The sequence below is a fragment of the Ammospiza caudacuta genome, chromosome 5, assembly GCF_027887145.1.
Source record: "Ammospiza caudacuta isolate bAmmCau1 chromosome 5, bAmmCau1.pri, whole genome shotgun sequence".
Lineage (NCBI taxonomy): Eukaryota > Metazoa > Chordata > Aves > Passeriformes > Passerellidae > Ammospiza > Ammospiza caudacuta.
In genome coordinates, this window is record NC_080597.1 from 7,828,389 (window position 1) to 7,851,254 (window position 22,866).

At 44.9% G+C, this 22,866-nt stretch overlaps 2 protein-coding genes across 2 annotated transcripts; both read right to left on the reverse strand.

Moving 5' to 3' along the window:
* Positions 1 to 69: 69 nt before the first annotated feature.
* Positions 70 to 7,821, reverse strand: CDPF1 (cysteine rich DPF motif domain containing 1). Its single transcript, XM_058805214.1, has 3 exons — positions 7,709 to 7,821; positions 5,509 to 5,620; positions 70 to 213 (listed from the first exon to the last, which is right to left on the reverse strand). Exons 1-3 carry the CDS (start codon positions 7,819 to 7,821, stop codon positions 70 to 72), a joined length of 369 nt encoding a protein of 122 aa, XP_058661197.1.
* A 1,131-nt stretch (positions 7,822 to 8,952) lies between these two features.
* Positions 8,953 to 22,851, reverse strand: PKDREJ (polycystin family receptor for egg jelly). Its single transcript, XM_058805215.1, is given in 7 exon segments — positions 8,953 to 9,021; positions 13,048 to 13,118; positions 15,467 to 15,985; positions 16,414 to 16,558; positions 16,561 to 16,663; positions 16,665 to 16,728; positions 16,896 to 22,851. Coding segments are annotated over 7 exon segments (6,927 nt in total).
* Positions 22,852 to 22,866: the final 15 nt, after the last annotated feature.

Sequence of the window (22,866 nt, forward strand, 5' to 3'; positions counted from 1 at the left end):
AACATGATAGTCTCCAAGCAGAGAGGAGAAACCCCAGCCAAAGAACTGTCACTCTTGGACCTTCAAGATTTATGCTTCGTATCTGTTTTTTTTGCAGGATTTCTGCTGGGGCTTCCTTTTATCCATGTCTTCTTGTATTTCCAAAGGGAAGGCCTTCAGGTTTTCTTTCATACAGGGGAGGCAGAAACTTTTGGAGTAGAACAGACTACAGTTCTGTGAAGAAAATAACAGTTCTGTAAGGAAATAACTAGCATTACTACACAAAATGGAAATGCTTACATTCCAGTCTCATTAAACTGCATTTATATTTATAATTCTACTAAAATGAATTATTCTTCTTCTGGGCTGAAATATTCCAGCAATTCACAACTTTTTCTTACTCAATAATTCTAACATGTGGTTAGAGCCAACTGGGTGAAAAATAAAACCCCCAAATCAACTGTCCCACTGCTCCTATTAAAGTGACCTTCACCAGCTCCCTGCTACAGGGAATAGCAACACCCCTCCTTAAGCTGCCTTCTCCTTCCAGCACCATGCATGGGTTTCCTGGCCTCCTCACTGGATTCCAAATAGGATTTCATGACTAAGCTGCAGCTGGTGTTGCTGATGGATTATACCTGGAGAGTGAATAAAGGTGTAAGAGAACCCATGGGTTTTACTGAAACAGCAGAGTTTTCCTCTAAGTCTTGCTTGATGAAGATTTCTACCTCTTGGGAAGATCTTCCAAATTCCTGCAATGGAGTGTGAGACTTGGAGCCTCAGCACACTCTTCCTCACCAATCTCCACAAAAATGGCCTAAAGACCCACACAAGTACCAAGTGCTGGAGGCTCTCACAACAGACCATCGTTTCTATAACTCCCAAAAACCTATTCTTATTTCCATTAACCCATGCACTTGTATTGTCCTAGGAGACTACTAAAAAGTATCACTATTATATCAATATCACAGAGCTGTCCAATAACCAGAGTAGTTAAATGAACTCCATTCATCTGAGACAATTCAAGTGAGATTTCATCCCTTACCCTCAATAAATGTACTCACTGGTTAAAACCTAGAACCACACCTGGTACTAAAGCTTGAGCTAGTGGCTCTCCTCTGAACTCTTGGTGGTAAAATATAAAAGCTGCTGTGCACAAATATTTTTTTTGCTATCCCTGTTCTGTTCACAGCTCATACAGACCCAATATTTTTTTTTCCCTGGAGCTGTAACAGGATGTTAGTAATTGAATAGAAAGAAGCAAAACTGACAGAACATTTAAATGTATTTGCAATACAGAGTTTGGACAACTGGAAGAGAAACTAATTAATGTATTATTCCTTTGCTCTGCAGCAAGACTTGACATCCCTGGTTCTCTTGATGTGCTGATCACCAAATTCCAAATAGGATTTCATGGGTAAGCTGGAATTGGTGTTGCTGATGGATTATTCTTGGGGATTTAAGAATGAATAAAGACATCAGTTTAGACAGAACTGGACAAATGGATTCCCTGGGTCTTACCTAAATAGTAGAGTTTTCCCCTTGCCATTGTCATTTGCAGCTGGCCTTTCTCTGGGAGCTAGGCTTGGCTATCCCTGTGTTCCTCTCCTTGTTTTTGTTTCTTATGTCACTATCTGGGTTTTAGCAGCAGACTCAGATGATAATTATATCAAAATCACAATCAGCCTGCTTCCATGTGACTTGGAAGCTTGGGGAACAACTTGTCTTCATCTATTGTCCTTTTCTGCATTGACTGCCAGGCCCTTCATCCTCAGGAATGAGTGTGAGGCCTCAGTCTCTGAAAAGCCCTGAAAGTGGATTTCAGTTGCACAACCTCCAAGCCTATTGTTTTTTGTCTCTTGGTATCCTTAATACATTAAGCTGCCAGTTTAAAGGGGGAGATTAGAGTTTCAGCTGGCCTGGCTATTGTTGCTTGCATTGCCAAATGGCACACAGGCCCCAATGTCCCAAAGGTGGCCACTGGGCCATGGCAAAGGGGGGGAGAGGCAGGGATCCCCACTGTCAAAATGTAGCTCCTCACAGGTAAAACAGGTGCTCAGCTTGCATTCTTTTGGCTGAAACGAGTTGTTAGTGCAGATTTTGGCCACCAGGAACTGGAGAAATCATGACTATGAACCCCTGAGCATGTAACCATAGTCCTGCTCTCTCTGTCCTGGGATTTTCAGCCTAATTTTTCTTTCAATGCCCTACAAATTAAACTTACCATGTAGAATTGAGCCCTTCTTTTAAACCCTTATCCTGATACAGTTCTGTGTTTAATCAGATGATTCTTTAACGTGTTTTCTCCCTTCCATGACCAAGGCAGGAGGGGGCCATTTCAATTCCAAATTTAATAGTCCAATTCAGGCAAAACTGCTGCCAAAGCATGCTGCCGTAGTTTATTTCTGTTTTGACATGAATCATGGCTGAAAGTAATATATATATAGGGATGGTATCTACCACAATACGTAAAGGAAAGGCTCTGCCTGTCCCTGTCCAGGGCTGACCCCACATGACTGGAAGTTGAGTGGGAAGCAGCTGTAGTATTACATTTATCACTTAATGCCTACAATCATGTGCTCAGTCACCTTCTGCTGAGGTGAGCAATAAGGGATGAAACTTGCTCCCTTTCCTCCTTTCTTCTCCAAAAGCCACCTTTTTTCCATGTCTTTAGAAAGTGTTGCAATAAAACAGAAGTAACTATTTTAAATTACTAATATGGTCAGATTACATAATTTCCTCTCCCCTTTTCTGAAGGAGTAATAGGAAGAAGGGCACTCAACCTGCCCAAAGACGTTTAAAAGCATTTTTATTATCTTCCTTTTTGTGTGGTTTTGGCATGTTTTAAGACATTACAAATAATCATTGGAATTATTCCCAGCTGGATCAGAACTAATGGCACTTACCAAGGCACTCTGATAAAGGACTTAAGCAGGGTGATACAGGCTACAAAATGATTGAAGTAAATTGAGTAAAGCTTCAGAGGATATTTGGAGATATTTAAGTTTATGAACACTATACAGAACAGCTCTAATTCATGACTTTTACTGGCACAATAAAAGGAAATACACTTCAGCTGGCATGGGTTGTCTCATGAAAACCCTAAAATCTGATCTGTCTCTCAAGGTCAGAAAAGTCTTAATTTTGCCACATGTTAGGTTAATTCTATTCTGAATTACCACAATTTAAAAAGCAACCTGTCACTAAAACCTTTCCAACTGGTCCAGCTTCTTTGCAAAGAGGCCCAAGAAAGTATAATTTTCTTCAGCTTCAATTCCTATGTTTTAACATTTAACTCAGTTCAGGAGTGAATTGATGTACTTGGGTCAAGCACAAGCAGGAATCACAGCCAATACAAAGATATTATTCTACCTTTGTCTCTCTCTATTGCCTTGGATAAGTTTTTCCTTCTCTGAACTTTATTTTTCTTACATGAAGAGGAATAGTATGTGTTTGCTTACTTTGTGGTGTGGGTGTTTAAAGCACTAATTATCATTTCTGCAGATCTCTTTCAATGTTACCTAAGCAGTATTGCTAAATTCGTTTTGAAACCATAGTCATATGTGTGATTCACTATCTGGCCTGGCCAGTTTGGTAAGAAATTCATTCTCAATTATTTACAATCAATGTTTTACTTTGAATGATACCATCAGGGGAATCTTGAAAACTCAGGTAACAAGCAGCAAATGACTGACAGATTTCCACAACAGGCAAAATAAGCAGGACTTTCAAAAAGATTAGAAGCTTCTATTAGCTCACTGCAAGTATCTTCCATTCATTGCCAAGGCCTAGGTTAACTGAAACAAACACATCTTTTCAAAGAAAAAGCCCCACCTTCATTCAGAAAATCACAGTGTGTGCAAAGACCCTGAGAGGCTGAAATGCTCTATTTCTGACAGTTGGAAATATCTGCTGAATCCTCCCTAAATTCAAGAGACTTGATTTGGGAATGAGAATAGTTAAATGTGCTCAAGTTTGTCCCAGATGTGTCTGTGTTCCAATTCCTCTGCTGTTAAAAAGGAAGGATAAACCTGGCATGTCAGGGCAGGAATAAAGCCCCTAAGCCCAAATTCTCTGAGTAGCTGCTCTTGGCTCCTCGTTGGGCTGTGTGGGAGGGAGTCAGCCCCTGCCACAGCAGGGACAGCAGGGAAGGTCCTGCTCATATCAGCTTTGCCTCCACACAACTGCCCTGAGAACCTGGCTCTGGAAACTTGAGCCCAGCCACCACGGCCACAACCAGAAAGTGCTGGCACTTCACCTAGTCACAGCCTACTGGTAGCTCCAGAATAGAAAAATCCAAACCAAACCTTCTGAGCTGCAGTCACTTTTGGTGATTTTCAGTCATTTAAATGTCAGAAGAGACTTCAGAGATAGGATGCTGAGAAGTACTCCCAGTGCAGGTAGCTCCCATGCCAGCTGCACACTGTGCCATGGATGGCAGGAAACAACTGGAGCCCCCATGCCAGGAATGGGCACAGATCCCTGCCCTAACAAAGGCCTCAGGGCCCTGCATCACAGTCTGGGAGAGGACTGGTCACCCTGAGACTCTGCAGGAGCCAGTGAGCAGCAGGAAGACCCCAGACCCAAATTTCCCCATGGGATCAGGTGCACAGACTGTAGGGGTATAAAAGCCCAGGGGTTTGGGGCCCCTCCCACAGGAAGCAGCCTGAGCTGTTCCTGCTACTGCACAATTCAAGTATTAAACCTTTTTTTCCTGAAATTGGACCTGACAAACCTGGGTAAGAAGTTTCTTTAACAAGGAAATAAACCCAATCAGGAGAAAGGTGTTACTGCATGCTCCTCTCAGCCCATCCTTGGTGCTGCCTGCCACAAGTCAGAATAGCAACTAAACTGAGCCAAGTGTGCCAGAATCCTTCTGGCTGTGCCTGCCCAACTCCCAAAATCTGAGACTCACAGCAAACAAAGGGGCCAGTTCTGCACTGAGAACAAGGAATTAAGACAAGTAATTTTACACCACCTTTCTGGACTGCACTCAGATTTCACAGTTTAAGGTTTCCTTCCAGCTGCTACTTAAATTCATTCTTCCTCAGAGAGCAAGCATGGCATGGTACAACTCTCTTCCCTGCTCACTTTAAACATTAACTTTTGCAAATAGGATGAAGCCCTGTGCTGTGAATCTAAACCTAATAATCCCTGGACATTTATATTCCCTTTATGGAAAAAAAACCCCAATCTACTACTGTGTGTGATCTATACTATTACATTTCCTGGTGCTAAGAAAGTAGAAAAGAGCACTCCTTGTGCTTGAGAGGCTGGACTGTGCTTATCTGTAAGTAGAACACTCACAATGCTGATCATTTTAATTTAATACTGAGAGCTTCATCTGGTGGAATCCACAAGAACATACAATTGTGTGCAATTAACATGCAAATACTAGTAGGACAAAGGGAAATGGTTTCCTTTAAAAATTGATTGTTTGGGATTTTGCTGCTTGATCTTTCTCTGACAGTTCACCGGGACTGGAACAAAAAGAAATTATTGAAGTAGCTTGTTTTGCTTGTTATTTACTGTACCAACACACACTGCTCTGCTACACAAACTGCAATGAGACCTAATGATGAGGAACTTGTCCTTGCCAGGGGTGAAAGGATCCCTCATGACACAGGCTTCTTGCAAAAGCCTGCAAAAGAATAATTTCGGCCTTTTAAGTGTATACTTCACACTTGTAATTGATTTGCTCCTCTTGCTGTTGTGCATGAGGCAATGCAGCAGCTCTGCAGCTCCTTTTCTCTTCAAAACCTTCAACTCTGCAGCTGCCTTCAGACCTACACTGTACTTCCTTTCTTTTTTCCAGAAGCAGAGCAACTGGTGAGCCTGTCAGTGTCGTCTTACTAAGCTTTTCTCAATGCTCTACCTTAACTATCTTCCATTTTTTGTAACAGGTATTCCTTAGCATGGCCAACTTCAGTATCTTCAGTACCTTGTCAAGTTACCATTTCAATTGCACAGCTTTTAATCAGAGGTTCTCTTCCAAAGCTGTGTGCATGTGAGTATGAAACACAAAGGTTTTTTCTCTTGGTTATGTTGCTGCTGTAAAGCTGAGGTCCCCAGCTCCTGAGAGCAGAAGCTACCAGCACAGAGCCTTACAGACACCTCCAGTGTGCTTTCTTTATGTCACAGACTGTACTACTTGCTCCAGGGTGTTGAGGGAGTGCATTTAATAATAATTTAGCAACCTGCTTGGGAAAAACTAAAGCTTTATTTTTCTGGGAGCTCCAGGCAAAATAATACAGAAGCCAGTTGAGCATCTGTCTGCACAGGGCACACAGCAAGGCTTCCTCCTGGGCTTAAGTAAAAATTGGATTATGGGAATAATATGGATAAAAGGTAATCTGTCAACTAGTACTGCCTTCTCCTTGTCTCCACACACACAGAAGTGTGTGCAGGAGTGTGTCCAGCACTGTGTTCCTCTCTCCTTTTTCTGTCCACTCAAACAGAAAATGATTTGCCCAGAGCCTTCCACTGTTAGGAAAGATCAGGCATCTTATCATGGCAGATCACCCTGTCAACAAGCCCCTGGGATACAAAGGCAGGATTGTGTTTGCAAAGTTCCTCTTGCAGGATTCCCAGCCCTCATCAGTGCAGAGCCATTTGACAAAGGCCCCTGTCCAGCACATTTCCTGCAGCACTGCATTTGGGATGTGAGCAAGCCAAGAAAGATGGGGTGTGAAGCTGTTTCTTAAAGCCATCTAGAGAAGTGTGATGCTTCAGCATTATTCTTTTGCTTTTGGCACCTGAGCAATCCAAATAAAGCTGGGTGTTAACTCTGATTTTGGATAACCTAAATTAAGATTCACATTCAGACCCTTCAGGAATGGACCTGATCAAAGGTGAGCCTTTGCTCTGCTGAGTGGGAGAGAGAAAACAAGTAGCACTGTGGGGTTTGGAATGATAAAAAGACAGCTGCCCAAGGACAACAGCCCCAGCAGGTGGTGATTAACAGCTGTTTCCATTCTTTAAGAAACTGAACAGTCTTATTGGGCTGAAATGCTGAGTACATGCCTGACTTCCAGAGAATTCCTGAACAAGTCATTGTTGATCATGATGGCCTCCACCAAGCTACTCTTGCATTTAAAGCAAAGTGTTTTATTTTATGGGGAGTTTAATGTCTGCAGGCAAAGCTGTAACTGCATAATTCCTGGTCAAACTATCCCTATTTAGCAGAGATAGAAAAGGCTTTGGTCCCTGAAAATATAAATACATTGTGAGCACTCACACACCCTGATGCTGCATGGTCAGACAAAGGATTGTCCAATCCACACAAAAAGCACTGCTGGTCAGAACTCCACATCATGCCAGAGAGCTCTAATAAGTGTTTTTGCCATATATATTGCATTCATGCTGTGTGTATATATTGCTCAGCTCAGGGAGGCTCAGTGAGGGAAGGGCTATTCCCAGAAATACCAGGCTGGCAATCAGCAGTGTTCTAGCAAGAAAACATTGGTAGAGTAGTCAGGGAGGCTAGGAAATGGGTTAAATACAGATTTCTGCATGGTATTGAAGCAGGGCACAAAAACTTATTGTTGTTTTTCCTACCAGCACTGACAATTTTTAACATTCCTTCCCCTTGGAAAAAAGGAGATCACTTTAAGCACCAAGCCTCATGTTCAGGGTCAGTAGAGCACATTATTGAACTCATGTAGTGCACACTGCAAGGATTCTAATGCTCCTAGCAGAAATGAAGTCTGTGATCTCAGAGGGCACTTACACAATTGAGTGAGAGTTTGGTGACATCTGCCCATAATTTGTGTACAACGCTGATAACTCACACAGCTCATATCTGAACTCTCCTGCTGTCTGAACTTCTTTGGGAGCATCCATTTTTAAGCTACCTGCAAGAAACACACACACAAAAAAATCTTTTAGCCTCAAAATGCAATGCTGGGAACATATCTGCAAGAAGATTAAAGTGACCTGAGACATCTGGCTTTGCAAATTAAAACCCAAAGGAAAAGTGACAATTGCAAACCTTGATTAGTAAGTATTTTCTCCCAAATTAAGTTCATTTCCCATGTTCCAGTGAAATTTTCAAATTCCTTAGACAGGTCTATAAACTGCAGACTGGGAGCCTAACTATAAAGTTCACCTATTAATTTGGAAGATCCATGAAATAACTCTGGTGACAAAGCACAAGGCTGTGATCCCAAAAACCCTCTGCTCAGCTGAGGTCTGCACACTCTAAGTGCTTCCCAGGACACTGCTCCCTATCTGCTGCCATGCAGAATTCCAAGCCAGTTCTGCAATGCCCATCTCCTCCCTCAAACTGGGGCCAGGGAAGGGTTTGGGACCTCACTCAGGAGGAGGTACCAGGAAGGTGTTTGCAAAGAAAAGACTGTGTCTTTTTCTTTGCTTCTGGTTCACCTTGGAATAGAGTTTTGGAAGTTTACTCCTGCCTCCCTGTTCCCATCTGGCTTTCTAAGGAAATGAGGCCAATGGAATCATCCTATACTTTGATAAGGTGTTGGCCCATTCCAGCCACATGGGACAAAGGAGCAGTCACCTTTAAAAGAGTTTAGATACTATAACTTTGATGAAAACAGGCAGAAGGAGAAGACTGCTTCATCCTCCTAGAGAAGACCCATATATTTCTGGTATCCAACACCATGCTCCGTGGTTTCTGTCTTACTAAATCACACTAGTTACTAATGCAGTAAGAAAAAAAAAAACAACAAACTTTTTCATTTTCTTCTTCCAGTATTTTTCCCCTTATTGCTTTTAATGAACTCAATTGGCTTGCAGAGGAATCCAACAGCTGCTAACAGTAGCACAAGGTGAGAGGCAGAACTGCAGCACCAGCAGAAAGGCAGGGCTGAGATGAGGGACCTGCACATCCCTCTTTTGGTGACAGTGGGCTGCTATTTCTGCTTGCCCAAGAGAGTGAAACTGAATCCTCAGAGCCATCTGCTGACAAGGTGAACTAGGGGCAAGGTGAAGCAGAGCTGGGACTACTTGTCATCTAATGCTCCAGAAGAACAGGGAGATCCTCAGAGGCTTCATGACAGGCATCCAATTCAGAAAGTCCTAGCCTGTTAAACCCTGAAACCTAATTTTGGAAATAATTTCCCTTAGCTCATCACTCCTTTACCACCAGCCTTTCCACAGCCATTCCTGGCATTTCAGTAGCACAGAGTTCTTCAGATGTAACACAAATGGGGCTGGACACTGGATTTATAAATAAATTCACCTTGAGAACACCTTAGGAAGCTATTTTTTCACAAATTATATGACCCTTGGATATGATGTGCTTTCCCTACCTCACAGGGATGATGGAGAGCATTTAATTAACTCAAGTGCTTTCAGATTTGTCAGTTAGTTGTATGACATGTACATGCTACCCATTTCTTCTCCCTGTATATTGTAATTCAGATTCTTCACACTATGAGCTAACTCAGTTAAGAAGTCTGCTTTTTGAACCCTGCATTTCTGTAATCAGTCTCCCTTAAAAAGGAGAAATCATTAACCTCAAAGAAGTAGAGTATGGAAAGTCGTTTGAATCAAATTGAGAAGACTATAATGCTGATTTTTTCTTTAAAATTGTGCAAAACACCAAGAACCACAACAACAAAAAAAGAAGTATTTATGGCAGTGAGGGTCATAGACTTTGGAATGAATGTGTCCTGATCCCAAGTTAAAATAACAGCCCTGGGTTGAGAGCTGAAGCACATTAGATATAGAAACACCTGCTCTCTCACAGACCATGGCATGTAGAACAGAATCTGTTCAATGCCTACCACTGGGAAGGAATGATATCTATGTGCAAACACATTTTTGGCTATGCCAGTTGAAAAGCATATGATCCTGCTTGCAAGGCACAGATGAATTTATGATGCTTTCCATCTTATTCCCAGCTTACAAGTCACTGGTAGCAGCTGTACCAAGTTTTATTTCACTGGGAACATCATTTGTCCTGAGAGCATGTCTACACATCAGCATTTGGGAAAGTTAAGGTTCCTAATCAAAGCTGAGGTCAATGAATGCACAGAGTTCAGAGTTAAATGCTCACATTCAAAAGTAAAGTTTGCTGTACAACAAAGTAAAGACATTTCCTTCTGAAGAAAGATATTTTATGTCAAGTTCATGCATGTGCTTCACACCTTTAGTCTAAATTGCCAGGCAGACAAGTCCTGAGATGCACTTTCTCACAAAGAGTGGCTTCCAAAAAGTTCATTTGCTTTGAATAACCATGGCTTTATGCCATAAACCCAGCTGAGCCAGACAAAGGTTTATCACATTGGTCAGCTCATTGGTTTGGCACTACATGCCATCCTAGCAGGATGTGACGGTGTGCCAGGTGTTTGTCTGCCCTCCAGACATGTGAAGCAGAGTGAGAACTCATTTCTCTCTAGCAAACCAGCAGCAGGATAAAGGACCTCTTGAGGAAAATGTCCCTTCTTAGTAATGACAGACAAATTTGTGGTCACAAGCAGACAAACCATCACCAGGTGCTACCACTATGGGGTTTTTTCACCTTGGAATGTTCTGAAGCAGCAGCATTTCCCAGTATCACATCACAAGTCTGTCTGGCTGACAGGTCTTTGACAACAGCTTGTCTAGAACTGAATTCTGCCTGAGCACTTTCCACTCTGACTGGAAGCCACAAGGTATTTTAACACTTCTATACCTGACACACATGCCCAGCTCTTCTGGAAAGAACACAGATATCCACATGCTTGGGTAACCACTGAACCAACAAGCTCTACAAAAGCTACTGAACTAACATGCTCCACATGCTAGGTCAAGCCTAGAGTGCTGCAGGATGTGTGTGAGGTTGGCTCACATATCCTGGCAAAAGGTGAAGCTCACAGATTTCAGTGCCATAGTAAGGAAATGACTGCAGTAAAAGAAAGGCACAGGTTGGGTAGTGCTGAAGGAGTGTTTCTCTGCAACTGATACCTGATAAAGACATGGGGAAATGGCTCTCAGTCCAGTTCTCTGGAGACTCCTAAAGATTTAAGGGCAATTCGGGTTGGAACACACTGCTCAGAGGCCTGAAAGGCATGCCAGAAATCATAAATCACCCTTAAATTGTCAGGGTCAGTGGCAGTAGCACAGATAAGTAATCTGATTTTCTTTGCTTCAAACCTCATTAGCACAAGTATTTACAATGCATAGGATAAGCCCCTCTTAATACTCCACAGGAGACTCCTGTATTTCTGAGTCACTGATAAACTAGAGAAACCATAGAAGAAACAAAGTACCTTTAAACAGATGCAGACTTTGATTTGAGAGGCTGTCAGATAAAACCAACACTGACACACCCTTAATCCTCTTCTATGAAACCCTTGTTTCTTTTACCTGCCAGGATTTTCCTGCAGAATTCACTGTTGATGACAATAATCTATTAAAATATCCACAACTCGATTTTCTACATGTAGGAATGCTCTCTAGTAGAAGGGCAGTCCATACCCTGGCATGTGTCAGTGTTTGGTGTGACAGATTTTTAAACACACTTCAGCACCAGCAACTTTGCCTTCTTCAGAAAATCTGCTGCTTAATTGATCAGGCAGTAGATAAAACAGTAGAACCTTCTGACTTGCTAGTTAATCCCCAGGTGAACAACTTTCTTCCTCCTGTTCCTTCATGCTACAGCCCTGAAGGCATGTTCAGGTCACCTGTGGCTGCCTCCCTGCTCTTCCTTTGAGGTGACTTACCTTGGGTTCAGCATGAATTAGCCCAGAACTGCAATTTCACAAGGTGTGAACAATCAGAACTTTCATCCTTACTCCCTCTCCCAAAGATCACTTGATTGAATTAAACCTTGATTTGTTGCAGCACCCTTTTCCCCCAGGCTGGGGAGTTGTGCTGGCTTTCTCTGCTTGGAAGGAACAGAGATCCCTGCAGGCTTCCTTCTAGCCATGGGACACAGAGCAGCAGGATAAACAGTCTAGGTGGTCACAGATGTGAAAGCCAGTGTGTCTTCTGAACAGTTGTAGGGACAGAGGAGTAACACAGACAGGCAAATCAAACCCCTTCCTTAGGTATAAAGGCCTCTATACCTAAGATCCAGGATTTCACAAAGCTGAGAAACCAACACTCAACAAAAACTAAGCCCAAGTGCCCCTTACTCAGAGATGCCTACTCTAAATTAGGCAGCATTTAGTAAGAATCTTAAATTAGGTGAGAAGGTAAAGGTTCACACAGGAAGGCTGCACAAGGCATCATCTATCCATTACACAAGAGATCCAAACATGAAGTGTTGCTGAAGTGATCATCAGTTCTGGATCACAGAACAGTTATTCTTTGCCAAAATGGAAAAAACAGACCTGAGGTCAGATTTCATTAAATCTCCTTCTGGTTCAACCATGATAAAAAATCAACCTACAGCAATAGTAACCCTCTGTTCTGAACTCATTTTGTCTCCCTTCCACACTGCAGCTCCTTATTAGAAATTTGTTACATTAACAGCCATAGTGGGGAAGAGAAAGTTGCTCTATTAATATATAAGTGATCACCATTACTTTTTAAGTTGTCCTTAAAAAAAAGTTAAGTGCATGGCCACACAGGTACCACTGAAAGTATCAGCTTGGTTAAGCACAACCTAAACTTAGTGCAATACTTTCCAACAGAGTCTAAAAATAGGAACACCAAGATTTTGTGGAAATACAGGAGGAGAGGCTAACACAGTATTTCAGGAAATAAGTCACTGCCATTGGACATAATCCTAAAAGGAATAAATAGAGCTCCAGTGATTCATCTCCCTACAGAAAGCAAAGTTGGGACTATAAGGAAAGACTCAGCCCCACGACATGGTGTTGCATGTGACAATGTCCATGCTGTGGAGCTGGTGCCAAATTTCTCCTGTGACCAGGAAGATGTTCAGCATTAACATACCTGGGAAAGGGAATTTCTTCCAATGAAGTGTGACTGCAGCTCTCAGTTTGTTAGGACTGAGCTCGAGTTGGGAACTGCAGAATGAAGCAAAAAAAAACCCAAAAGAAACCACCAACAAAACTATCCAGAAGGAAAAGCAAACAAAACTACCAGAGGAGTGAAAGAAAGCCTGGGAATAAAGATAGGCATGTCCCTGCCTAAAACTTCTGCATGTACATGGCCCAGCACACCTTCTGCAGCCATGCTCATTTCCTCTGGGACATGCTCCTCAAGGTTTGTTATCCCATCTGGTGTGAACAGTGAGCACAGAAAAGCAGCAGAGAGATCCTCTGGCACCCAACCCTTCAAAAGTTCTTTTCCCAGACATTTGCTGGGAATTGTCAAAAACATTTGCAGAGTTCCTTGTTTCACACCTTCACACCAACCAAACCTTCATTGGTTTCAGTTTACAGTGGAGGTTATGAAGACTTTTAGTCAGGAGTTAGCAGCTTCCAAACCTCCTGACATACACCTGTGTCAAATTCCTGTCTTCTAGCCAAGCAGCAATATGGAACAAGGTGAATCCAGGCAGGCACAAGACTTCCTGAATTTTTAGCAATGTTTTCAGGTTACTCTGTTTGCCCCTGTCAAAAGACTTGGCTTCCCAACTAGTACTTGGATTACTTTGCCCAAAAACCATGCAGGTACTGAAGCTGCACTTCTTTCAATACCTGATACATCAAACAGGTATCAAGGCACATATACAAGAACTACGGTTTTCTGTAGGACACAGAGAAATATTGTTCTTAGACAACTGACGACCTATCTTATCACTGAGTGCCAGGCCATTCCTTTTGTGCATGCTCTGTACCCTGCACAGTCTGTTCTCCAGAGGGTCTATATTTATGCTCTTTCCTTCCAGAAGTTCTTTTGGACAAATTTACTTCTCTGTTCATCACAGGTAAAACAGAAGAAAAATGGCTTTTTCTCATATGACAAATGTAATCATGGCTGGAGATGTGTGGATCCTAGAATTCACTAAAACCAGAGTGGACTGCTCCTCCTGGGTCCCATGTTAGGAAGGCAGACACATAACATTTTCACAGTTCTGACCTTTTACCCAAGCAGCTCAAAATTCACTAAGAATTGGCAGCATCCTCATGTCACAGATATTTAATAAACTTTTCTTTGGCTTTAGATCTCCGTCTGTCCAGTACACACAGACAGGTCTGACCAGGATTTCACTGAGGTCCAAAAAGAAAGTGTGGGCTCAGAGTAGAGCTAATTAAGCAGCAAAGCTGATGGGGTCTTGACAGAAATTGTACGTTGCCCATGTTTTTCAAAGTTTTTCAAAGGTCTAGGAAGAGAAGGCTTAAAAACACTCTGATGTTTCATGCCACATTTAAATGTGTGCTTCTCTTCTGCACATACACATGACTCCAAGCATGGTTAATGAGTAATTACTTCACTCATGTTGGGAAAATTATGACAAAATGAACAAACAGCTGGGGGAGAAAATGTAGTGCAAAGTTATTATGGCCTGCAGTTAAAAGCAGACTTCAAGGGAGGCAGCATGGTTCAGGTGTTAGATGGGCAGCAAAAAAGAAAACAGAGCAGGTGAGGACGTCTTCACCAGGCTCTGACAAAAGGAGCAAAAACCACTTGCCACTCCTTGATTTTTCCAGGCCTGGACTGAAGAATAAACAAGCCCAAACCATTGCAACCACATAGATAATCTGCTCCTTTCTTAATCCAAATCTCAGGTTTTGCCTATTGGGAATTTTGGGGCTTGTAACACCTTTTTTGGTGTAGTGATTTTTGTAGTAGTAAAAACACTGATTTAGTCAACAGATCAGTGCAAAGGTGATGCACAGGCTAGAGAGCTTGGTATCTCAACCAGCCTGGGGAGCACATCTCTGTTACAAGTGCCTTTATCAGCAGAATCCAAGTAGTTTCCTACAACTCTCCTCAAACAAAAACCATCTTTGGTCTGAACAACCTCAGACTGCTGCATCTGGGCAGAATAAAACTTTCAAGGGAGCCTTCATGTGGCTCTTGACAAAACCTTGTCATATTCGTAGAGATAACAGACTGTGTTTGAAGCAGGACACAAAGTGAGACGAGGTATCACTAATGCTTTTATTGTAACACGGGAAGTTAAGGCACGTGGAAAATATTTCTGGTATGGCACCCAGAAGCATGAAGGTCTTAAATTTTGTTTACATAAAGCATGCCACTTCAGTTGTAAGAATATAGTTCTATATCCTTACTACCTGCTAATGCACAGATCCACTTCTTAGGCTCAAAGGTGCCTGGAGCTGGAAGACAGCGACTTCTAGCTCGGGAACTGTGAGTGTCTCCCCGTCAGCAGTCCCCCACTCCCGGTTCCCCCGCCCGGATCCCGTTCTCCGCCCGGTCCCCCTTTGCCCCACAATTCCCGGTTCCCAGCTCCCTCAGGCTGTCCCTAGGTCCCCATTTCCACCCCTACGCGGAGCTCCCAATTCCTTTCGCCCCGTCTCCCATTCCTCGGTCCCTCCTCAGCTCCCTTTGCTCCCCATTCCCGGTTCCTCAAGCCCCCATTTCCCGCTCCATCTCGAGCTCCTGTTTCCCTCCCGATTCTTGTTTCCCGCTGGCTCCAGTTCCCTCCAGCGCTCACTTTCCACCCAGTTACCGGGGCTACCCCTTTTCCCCGTTCCCGCTCTCGTGTCCGGTTCCCGGTTTCCTTTCCCCGCTCCCTCACAGGGGGCGCCAGGCGGCCGGCAGGGGGCGCTGTGCGCCCGCGAACGCCTCCCGCCTTCCCTCATGCCCTGCTCCGGCTTTGGGGACATCCTGGCGTTCCCAGCGTGTCCCCAGCCCTCAGGACGGACACCCTGGCGTTCCCCTCTGTCCCCAGCCCTCGGGATGGACACCCCGGCGTTCCTCTCTGTCCCCAGCCCTCGGGATGGACCACCCGGCGTTCCCCTCTGTCCCCAGCCCTCGGGATGGACACCCCGGCGTTCCCGCGTGTCCCCAGCCCTCAGGACGGACACCCCGGCGTTCCCCTCTGTCCCCAGCCCTCGGGATGGACACCCCGGCGTTCCCGCGTGTCCCCAGCTCTCGGGATGGACACCCAGGCGTTCCCGCGTGTCCCCAGCCCTCGGGATGGACACCCCGGCGTTCCCGCGTGTCCCCAGCCCTCAGGATGGACACCCCGGCGTTCCCGCGTGTCCCCAGCCCTCGGGATGGACACCCAGGCGTTCCCCTCTGTCCCCAGCCCGGGGGATGGACACCCAGGCGCTCCCGCGTATCCCTAGCCCTCAGGATGGACACCCCGGCGTTCCCGCGTGTCCCCAGCTCTCGGGATGGATACCCAGGCGTACCCAGTGTGTCCCCAGCCCTCAGGACGGACACCCAGCCGTTCCCAGTGTGTCCCCAGCTCTCGGGATGGACACCCAGCCGTTCCCAGTGTGTCCCCAGCTCTCGGGATGGACACCCAGGCGTTCCCGGTCCCGGGACGGACACGCCGGTGTTTCCAGCCCTCGGGGTATTTTTTTTTTCTTTTTTTGCTCTTACATCAGTATGTGCTCAGCCAGAGGTGAGAGCCATGCTCAACACGGGCATCACCTCTGCGAGCTGGGCAGAGTTGATAGTGCACGAGAAGCGAGGTCATGCTTAGCCACAGAACTTGGGTGGGAGAAGTATTTTGAAAGCAGCTTCTATTCAGGGACTGGCTGTAGTGGAAACTGTTGGCATTCTCAGTGGAATATGCAGTGGGAAATTCAATAGCAGTGATAAAAAGACAAGGTGATGGATGAAAACTTTCATGAAAATAAGTGCATTTATTTTAATTTTTGCCCTTCTCAGCAAGTTTTCGTTCATCAGCTTCCAAATGCTGATATTGCTTGGTGCCTCTGACATCAGCAAGTTTCAGGTATCTTTCTCAGTTTCTTCAGCTGTGTTAATCTCTACAGGCTTTTCCTGAGTTTCCATTGTGGTATCTTCAGAGTATCTTGGATGAACTGTGCTCTGAGTTTCTTCAGCTGAGTTAGTTTCCACAGGGTTTTCCTGAGTTGCCTGTCCGGTATCTTCCGAGTTTTTTCGAGGACCTGTGCTCTGAGTTTCTTCAGGTGAGTTAAACTCCACATGCTTTTCCCGAGTTACCCATCTGATATCTTCACAGTATCTTGGGCGAATTGTGCTTATAGCTGTGAAAATTAAGGTTTTCAGAATTGAATTGAAAAACACGTTCTGAAGAAAGGAGGTTCCAGACGCTATGAGCCACTCCCGGGAAGTCTGGTAGCCATAGGACAAGCCATAGAGCACGATGAAGAAGGATGAGAGCACGGTTATGGTCAGAACCAGGACCCAGGCCACAGGGACACACCACCAACACAGCAAGGGTTCACTCTCCGGGATCTTGCGGAGCCGCCTGATGGTCGTGCTTAGTCTCCTTACTTTGGACAAGATGCTCCCTTCTAGGATATTGGAACCTGGCTTCTGGGACTTATTACCCATCTCAGGGGAACTCTCAGGTGTCGTCTCCTCCTGTGTGTCAATTACATTTGCATCTTTTTCAGATATTATGCAATTATTCCAGTACCTAGAATCTACCTTTGGGTACATCTTAGTCACAACAGGAGGAGGATCCTTCTGGGAATACTTAAATAAGACAATTATTAACATTTCCACAGGGAGGGTAAGCAAAGCACATTCAATTCCTACTGCTATTGATCTCACATACCTCAGGTATATTGGAGCTTCGTCATCCTTTTCAGCATTAAAGAACATAATGTTAACAAGCATGGTGAATAACAGCACTGCTAAAAATGTACACAACCTTTGGAACCTGGTGAAAGCCCCAGCATTAACAGGAGCAAAAATTGAGATCCACAGATGGTACTCTGTCAGTCTCCTGTTAAAATGAATAAGGAAATAGTCAGCTTTGGGTAGAGGTGTCTGGGGGTCTGTGACAGAAAATTTCAAGGCTCGTGAGGGATGGTTCTTGTCAAGGGAAAGCCATTTTCTGCACAGGAAGAACCAGACCTTCCTGGTGGACATGTCCTCAACTTCAGCTCTGCTTAAGAACCAGGTTGAAGATTTGCCCTCATTATTGAGCCTGATCTTGAAGGAACTAATATCTCCCAATTTTTTTTTAGTAGTTATCAGAAAGCAATCAATGTTTCCCCGTTGGAAAGCTGGAGAAGGCCGGTGCCACAAACAACGGAATTTACTCCTGCCGTACTGGCCGATGAGCTGCAGGAAAACCTCTGCTTTGGTCCCAGCATTACAGCGACTGCCTGTGTACAGAGTGACCAAAAAGCTCCCATCATCAGAGGCCTCATTGTCTGGCAGAACAATAATGTACTTGATCTGCCTCTCAGTCCTGTCTTTTCTTATAGCCCAGCAGCACAAAAGCAAGAAGATGATAAAAATACAGAGCAGTGTTACGAGGGTCAGTGGGTTTTTAGGTATGTCTGCTATCAGGTTTCTCCCCAGATCTATTGTGTTGGGAAGAACTATTACTTTGGCTGCCAGGAAGCTGATGCTGGGTGCTGCAAGGGCTGACACACTCCTGCGGTATCGTGTGGAGACACAGATACAGTGCACCTGCTCCCAGTTGGTCAGGGGACCAATCACGCATGTCTCTTGGCTCCACTCACTTTCAATCCCATTCAGAAATAGGCACTGGTCATTAAAAATGTATATGCTCACCATTTTCTGGTTTGGGTACCTTAAGATATAGTGTGTCTCCAAGATAACAGTGATGTTCTGAGCACCTGCACCACTTTTCTGCATGATGTTTTCCAGCAGGGACTTTGGGAGACAGACTATATAGGGACCTTTAACGCTGCAGTCATCAATGATTGTCTCATTTTCACTTGCAATTGTTTTCCTGTTGTGAAAAGCAATAAATGAGGCCACGGGCTGAGCGTCACTAAGATTGGTACCTGTAAATATCAGCACCTTGAAAGTAACTTTTAATTTTGTCTTGATCTGGAAGTACACACTCGTGGCAGTTTCATTGATCTCAAAAAGAAATCCTCCAGTTGTGTAAGTTTGTGTTTTATCGGGTCCCATTAGTAAATTAAAAGTTGCAACTCCACCTTTCCTGGCAAGAAAAATGTCTGATCTTTCAGGCATGAATGGAATTAGATCCCCATCAGTCTTAGTCTCTGCCATTTTAAACCCCATGACCATTGATATAATATCTGATGTGTAACCTAACCATGGGAAGGGGCTCTCATCAAAATCAAAAACAGCAGTGGAAAACACAGTGTCCGGCGCCACTCCTGAAACGTTTCCTTTTCTTATAATTGGATAAAAACAATTGTGGCAGGTATCTATTTCAGGCAAACAATTTGTAATGTTCCAGGCTTCATTTTTCTTCACAGTGATATTCCAGTGTCCTGTTTCTATTAGAGTTTCTATTTCTTGAGGGACTTTTCCCCAGAAAACTATCTCTGTTACACCTTCCATGATGGAGAAAACATGTTGAATTCCATTTGCACTGACATTCTTGAGATGCAGAAGATCAGCTCTTAGGACATTGGCCAAGCATCTTAGTATTCCACTGGTCTGAATTTCTGCTCCCTCAGACCAATTGATCTGACTCCTCTGTCTCTTCAGAATTCCCGTTACTTCTGTCAGTTTCCCAATGGCAAGGTCTTGTGACCTAACATTCATTTTCTCAATTGACTCTGTGATTTCAGAAATAACAGCCACTACTTGGTTGATTTCCATGATGCTATTTACTGAAATATTCAAGGCTGCTTTAACCACAGTTTCCCGAAGGTGAGCCTGGGGGAGCTGGACAATTGGTGTGGTTTTAACATAGTTTAAGAGTGAGGCCGCAAGATAAATCAAATAACCACCTCTAAGACGATCGCTGAGCTGCTGAGCAGATGTGGACACGCTTAAATGGCTTGCTGAATCCAGCAGGTCATGAAACATACGTACAAGGGATTGAGTGCTGTGTGGCTTCCTCACATAGGCACGTAAACTCACCTGGGTAAATGCCCTGAACGCATCACGGACTTGAACATGAAGTATCACACGGTACCAACGAGAGGGCATTCCAAGTGGGAGAAAAGATGGAGGAGTTTTAGGCTCAGAACCAAAGTACAGAATTGTGCCAAATGTGTTTTCCACCACAGAACTTACTGTGGTAGTTTGGGGTACGTTGGAAGCTACTATCACTTTATATGTCAGAGGTAAATGGCTGTCAGAAAATCCTCTACACTTAACAACAAATTTTGTCTGAAAGGCAAACCCGTAGCGGGGTCTGATGTTACACCTGCCAGCCTTAGGTGGAGTGTTTACTGCAAAGGGTTTTCTGAAGGATGCAGACCTACCATCCCAGGTAGTTACACTTAAGTGAAGTACGTAGGTTGGATATTCAGGCTTCATGAAAGTCAGAGCATGTATAGACAGGTAAGCCCCAGACCTCCCCGTTGATGTTTTGGAAGCCCAATCAAAATCAATTTCTTTAGAGGTGTCTGAAAAAAGGGACCAGTAATATAGTGGCTTGTTGCTCGGTTTACAGTTTGAGCATTTTCCAGATATGGCAAATCTCTCTGTTGGAATTAAACTGGCACCACAGTTTTCAATGCATTTAATATCCAGAATGAGTGGAGGGCCAGGATCTATTTCTATAACTTGATCAGCATAAGCCATCCTTCTGCCCTTTTTAATCACCAGGCGAAAGTAGTATAAGGTGCTTCCTGGGAGGTATTCTGGTGGTATTGTTTGAATGGGACCTGAGGATGTTACCCATCTCAAATCCTTCTGCAATGGATGGCATCTGTTTTTCCATTTGAATCTCATGGTTTTATAGTCTGCAAAGTCTTTAGTGCAGTACCAAGTAAATATCATTGGTCCTTCCGCTGCATCAGGATCAGAGGATCCAGAACCATCAAGAGTCCATCTGTCAGAAAATTTCACTGTGCGGACTGAGCCTCCTGAGATATTTGCCACTAGATCAGCTCTCTCAACCTGAACATAAACCATATCATGGGCCTTGAGGACTGTTGAGGTCCTAATTAGGATTACCTCAGCAGTGAAATAAAACAGATACAACCCATAATCTAAACTATTAGCGGCAACAGTTAAATGTATCATTCTCACACCAAACATGTTAGAAGTGTCTACTGGGTTTGACCAGTCCGGGTCAGATTTTGTGTCCGTAGCAGGATAGACTTGCCACTGAGGCTTGATAGATATGCCAGTGTCGCACTCTATGTCCAACCTGACAAAGAGGAAAAATTCTAATGCCCTTTTCTTGTACAAGATATTGGAATTGGGAGTAGGTCTCTGAATCCAACACCTGACTATCCTACAATTTTTTTGCGCACAAACCACTGGTGCTTCTATGGTTTTTGCAGTACGGTTGTTGAGCCTGACACTTAAAAGAGCCGGTATAGGTGCACTGCTGGTGCAGTTCACTTTTGCCACAAACCCCGTGTATTTCTCTGCATCAAAGGGTAAAGCAGAGCGACGGACAAAACGCGTGGCATTTTTTACGTGGTCATTGTATGTGTACGTGCTACTCTGGACAATATGGTCTTTTTTTGTGCCAAAAAGCTGCAGATAGAAGGTCCACTCACACTGTAGCATTGGATGTTGGGTAGGGATAAACCACACTAAATAACTAAAGTTCTGCAGAACAGAAGGACGGGCACTGCTGAAAACGTGGACGTCAAGGTCTCTTTCTGCCAGTGACCTAATCAAAGCCCTCTTCTGATTCATATAAAGGTACATTTTGAACTTGTACCACTGTAAGGCCAGAAACTCTATGGTGAGTAAGTAGGAGAGCTCCTTGTATTGGTAGAACACAGTGTGTGTGTTAGGACGATCTGTGGAAAAAGTGCTGTTGTTGTCTTTAGATGTGTAAAATGTTCCCTGGTTGTACCTGAAAACGTAAGTGCTGCTGTTGGTCTTCCCTGGACAAAGGTTGACATGTATGGGAGTTTCTTTGCCAGCAGTTAAGCTCAGGGTACCATTGAGCAGGTGCAGTTCCCCCATCAATTCCTCAAACCTCTTTCCCTCAACATGGAAGTAAACGCTGGCCACCACCATCTCATCCAGGCTCTGAGGTGTAGAAATGGCACAGAAGTTGCTTGGCAGTGTAAATGAACTGTAGGAGCACAGCCACCCTCCTATAGCCTGTGTGTCCACCAGTCTGTAGGCAAGTATACTCAGGGTAAGGGGCTGAAGCCACCAGGACAAGCTGAGGGGCTGCTGAGGAACACTGAGGAGCTTGGAGCTGACACTGAGGACATGCACCAAGTCAGGCTCCACCTTGAGAGAGAGGTTGAGGCTTATGTGGGGCATCTGCTCAATACTGACCAAAGCAACGTGGATCCCGGGGTGCCTGTAGCGCACAGTCAAGCGGTAGCTGTAGTAGGTGGCACAGGTCTGTTCCAACTCAACTGTTGGATAGACAGCAGGTGATGTTGTGTCCTGGTGCTCACTGCTGGGAAGGAGAAGGCTCGAGGGGACACCACCCCGGCTGCTGAAGCGGTACTGCCAGGCAGCGCTCTTGAGACGTGCACACCAGCCCAGCTCCACGGGCTGCCACGCTTGGATAACGCGTGTCTGCGGCCAAAGCACGAACAGCCGCACATCCTGCTCCGCCATCTCGACGCTGACGTTGCGGTGAAAGCACTCGGGTGCAGCGCAGGAGGCAGAGGAGCACTGCACTGTAACAAGGCTGGAGGCCCCGGGCGAGGGAGCTTCTGTCTGCAGTACCACCCGGCCTGACCAGCGTGAGATGTTCCTCAGAAAGGCCGCGTTCAGGTACCAGAGGCAGCAAGGTGGGGATGGCGGCTGTCCCTCCTCCTCTACCTCCAGCACTGCTCCTGGGGCGGGCTGGTAATGCAGGGTCACGGTGCTGTTCCACAGGCACGACACCCTGTGCTCGTTGTCCTGCCGCTGGAAGACTTGGCCGTGAGGGCCCGGGCAGCTGACCCGCAGGGGTGACGGCTGGAGACGGACAGGGGACGCCACCGAGCCCCGGCGGCAGCAGGCGAGCAGCTGCATGAGGAGGAGGAGGAGCGCGGCCATCGCGGCCAGAGGGGA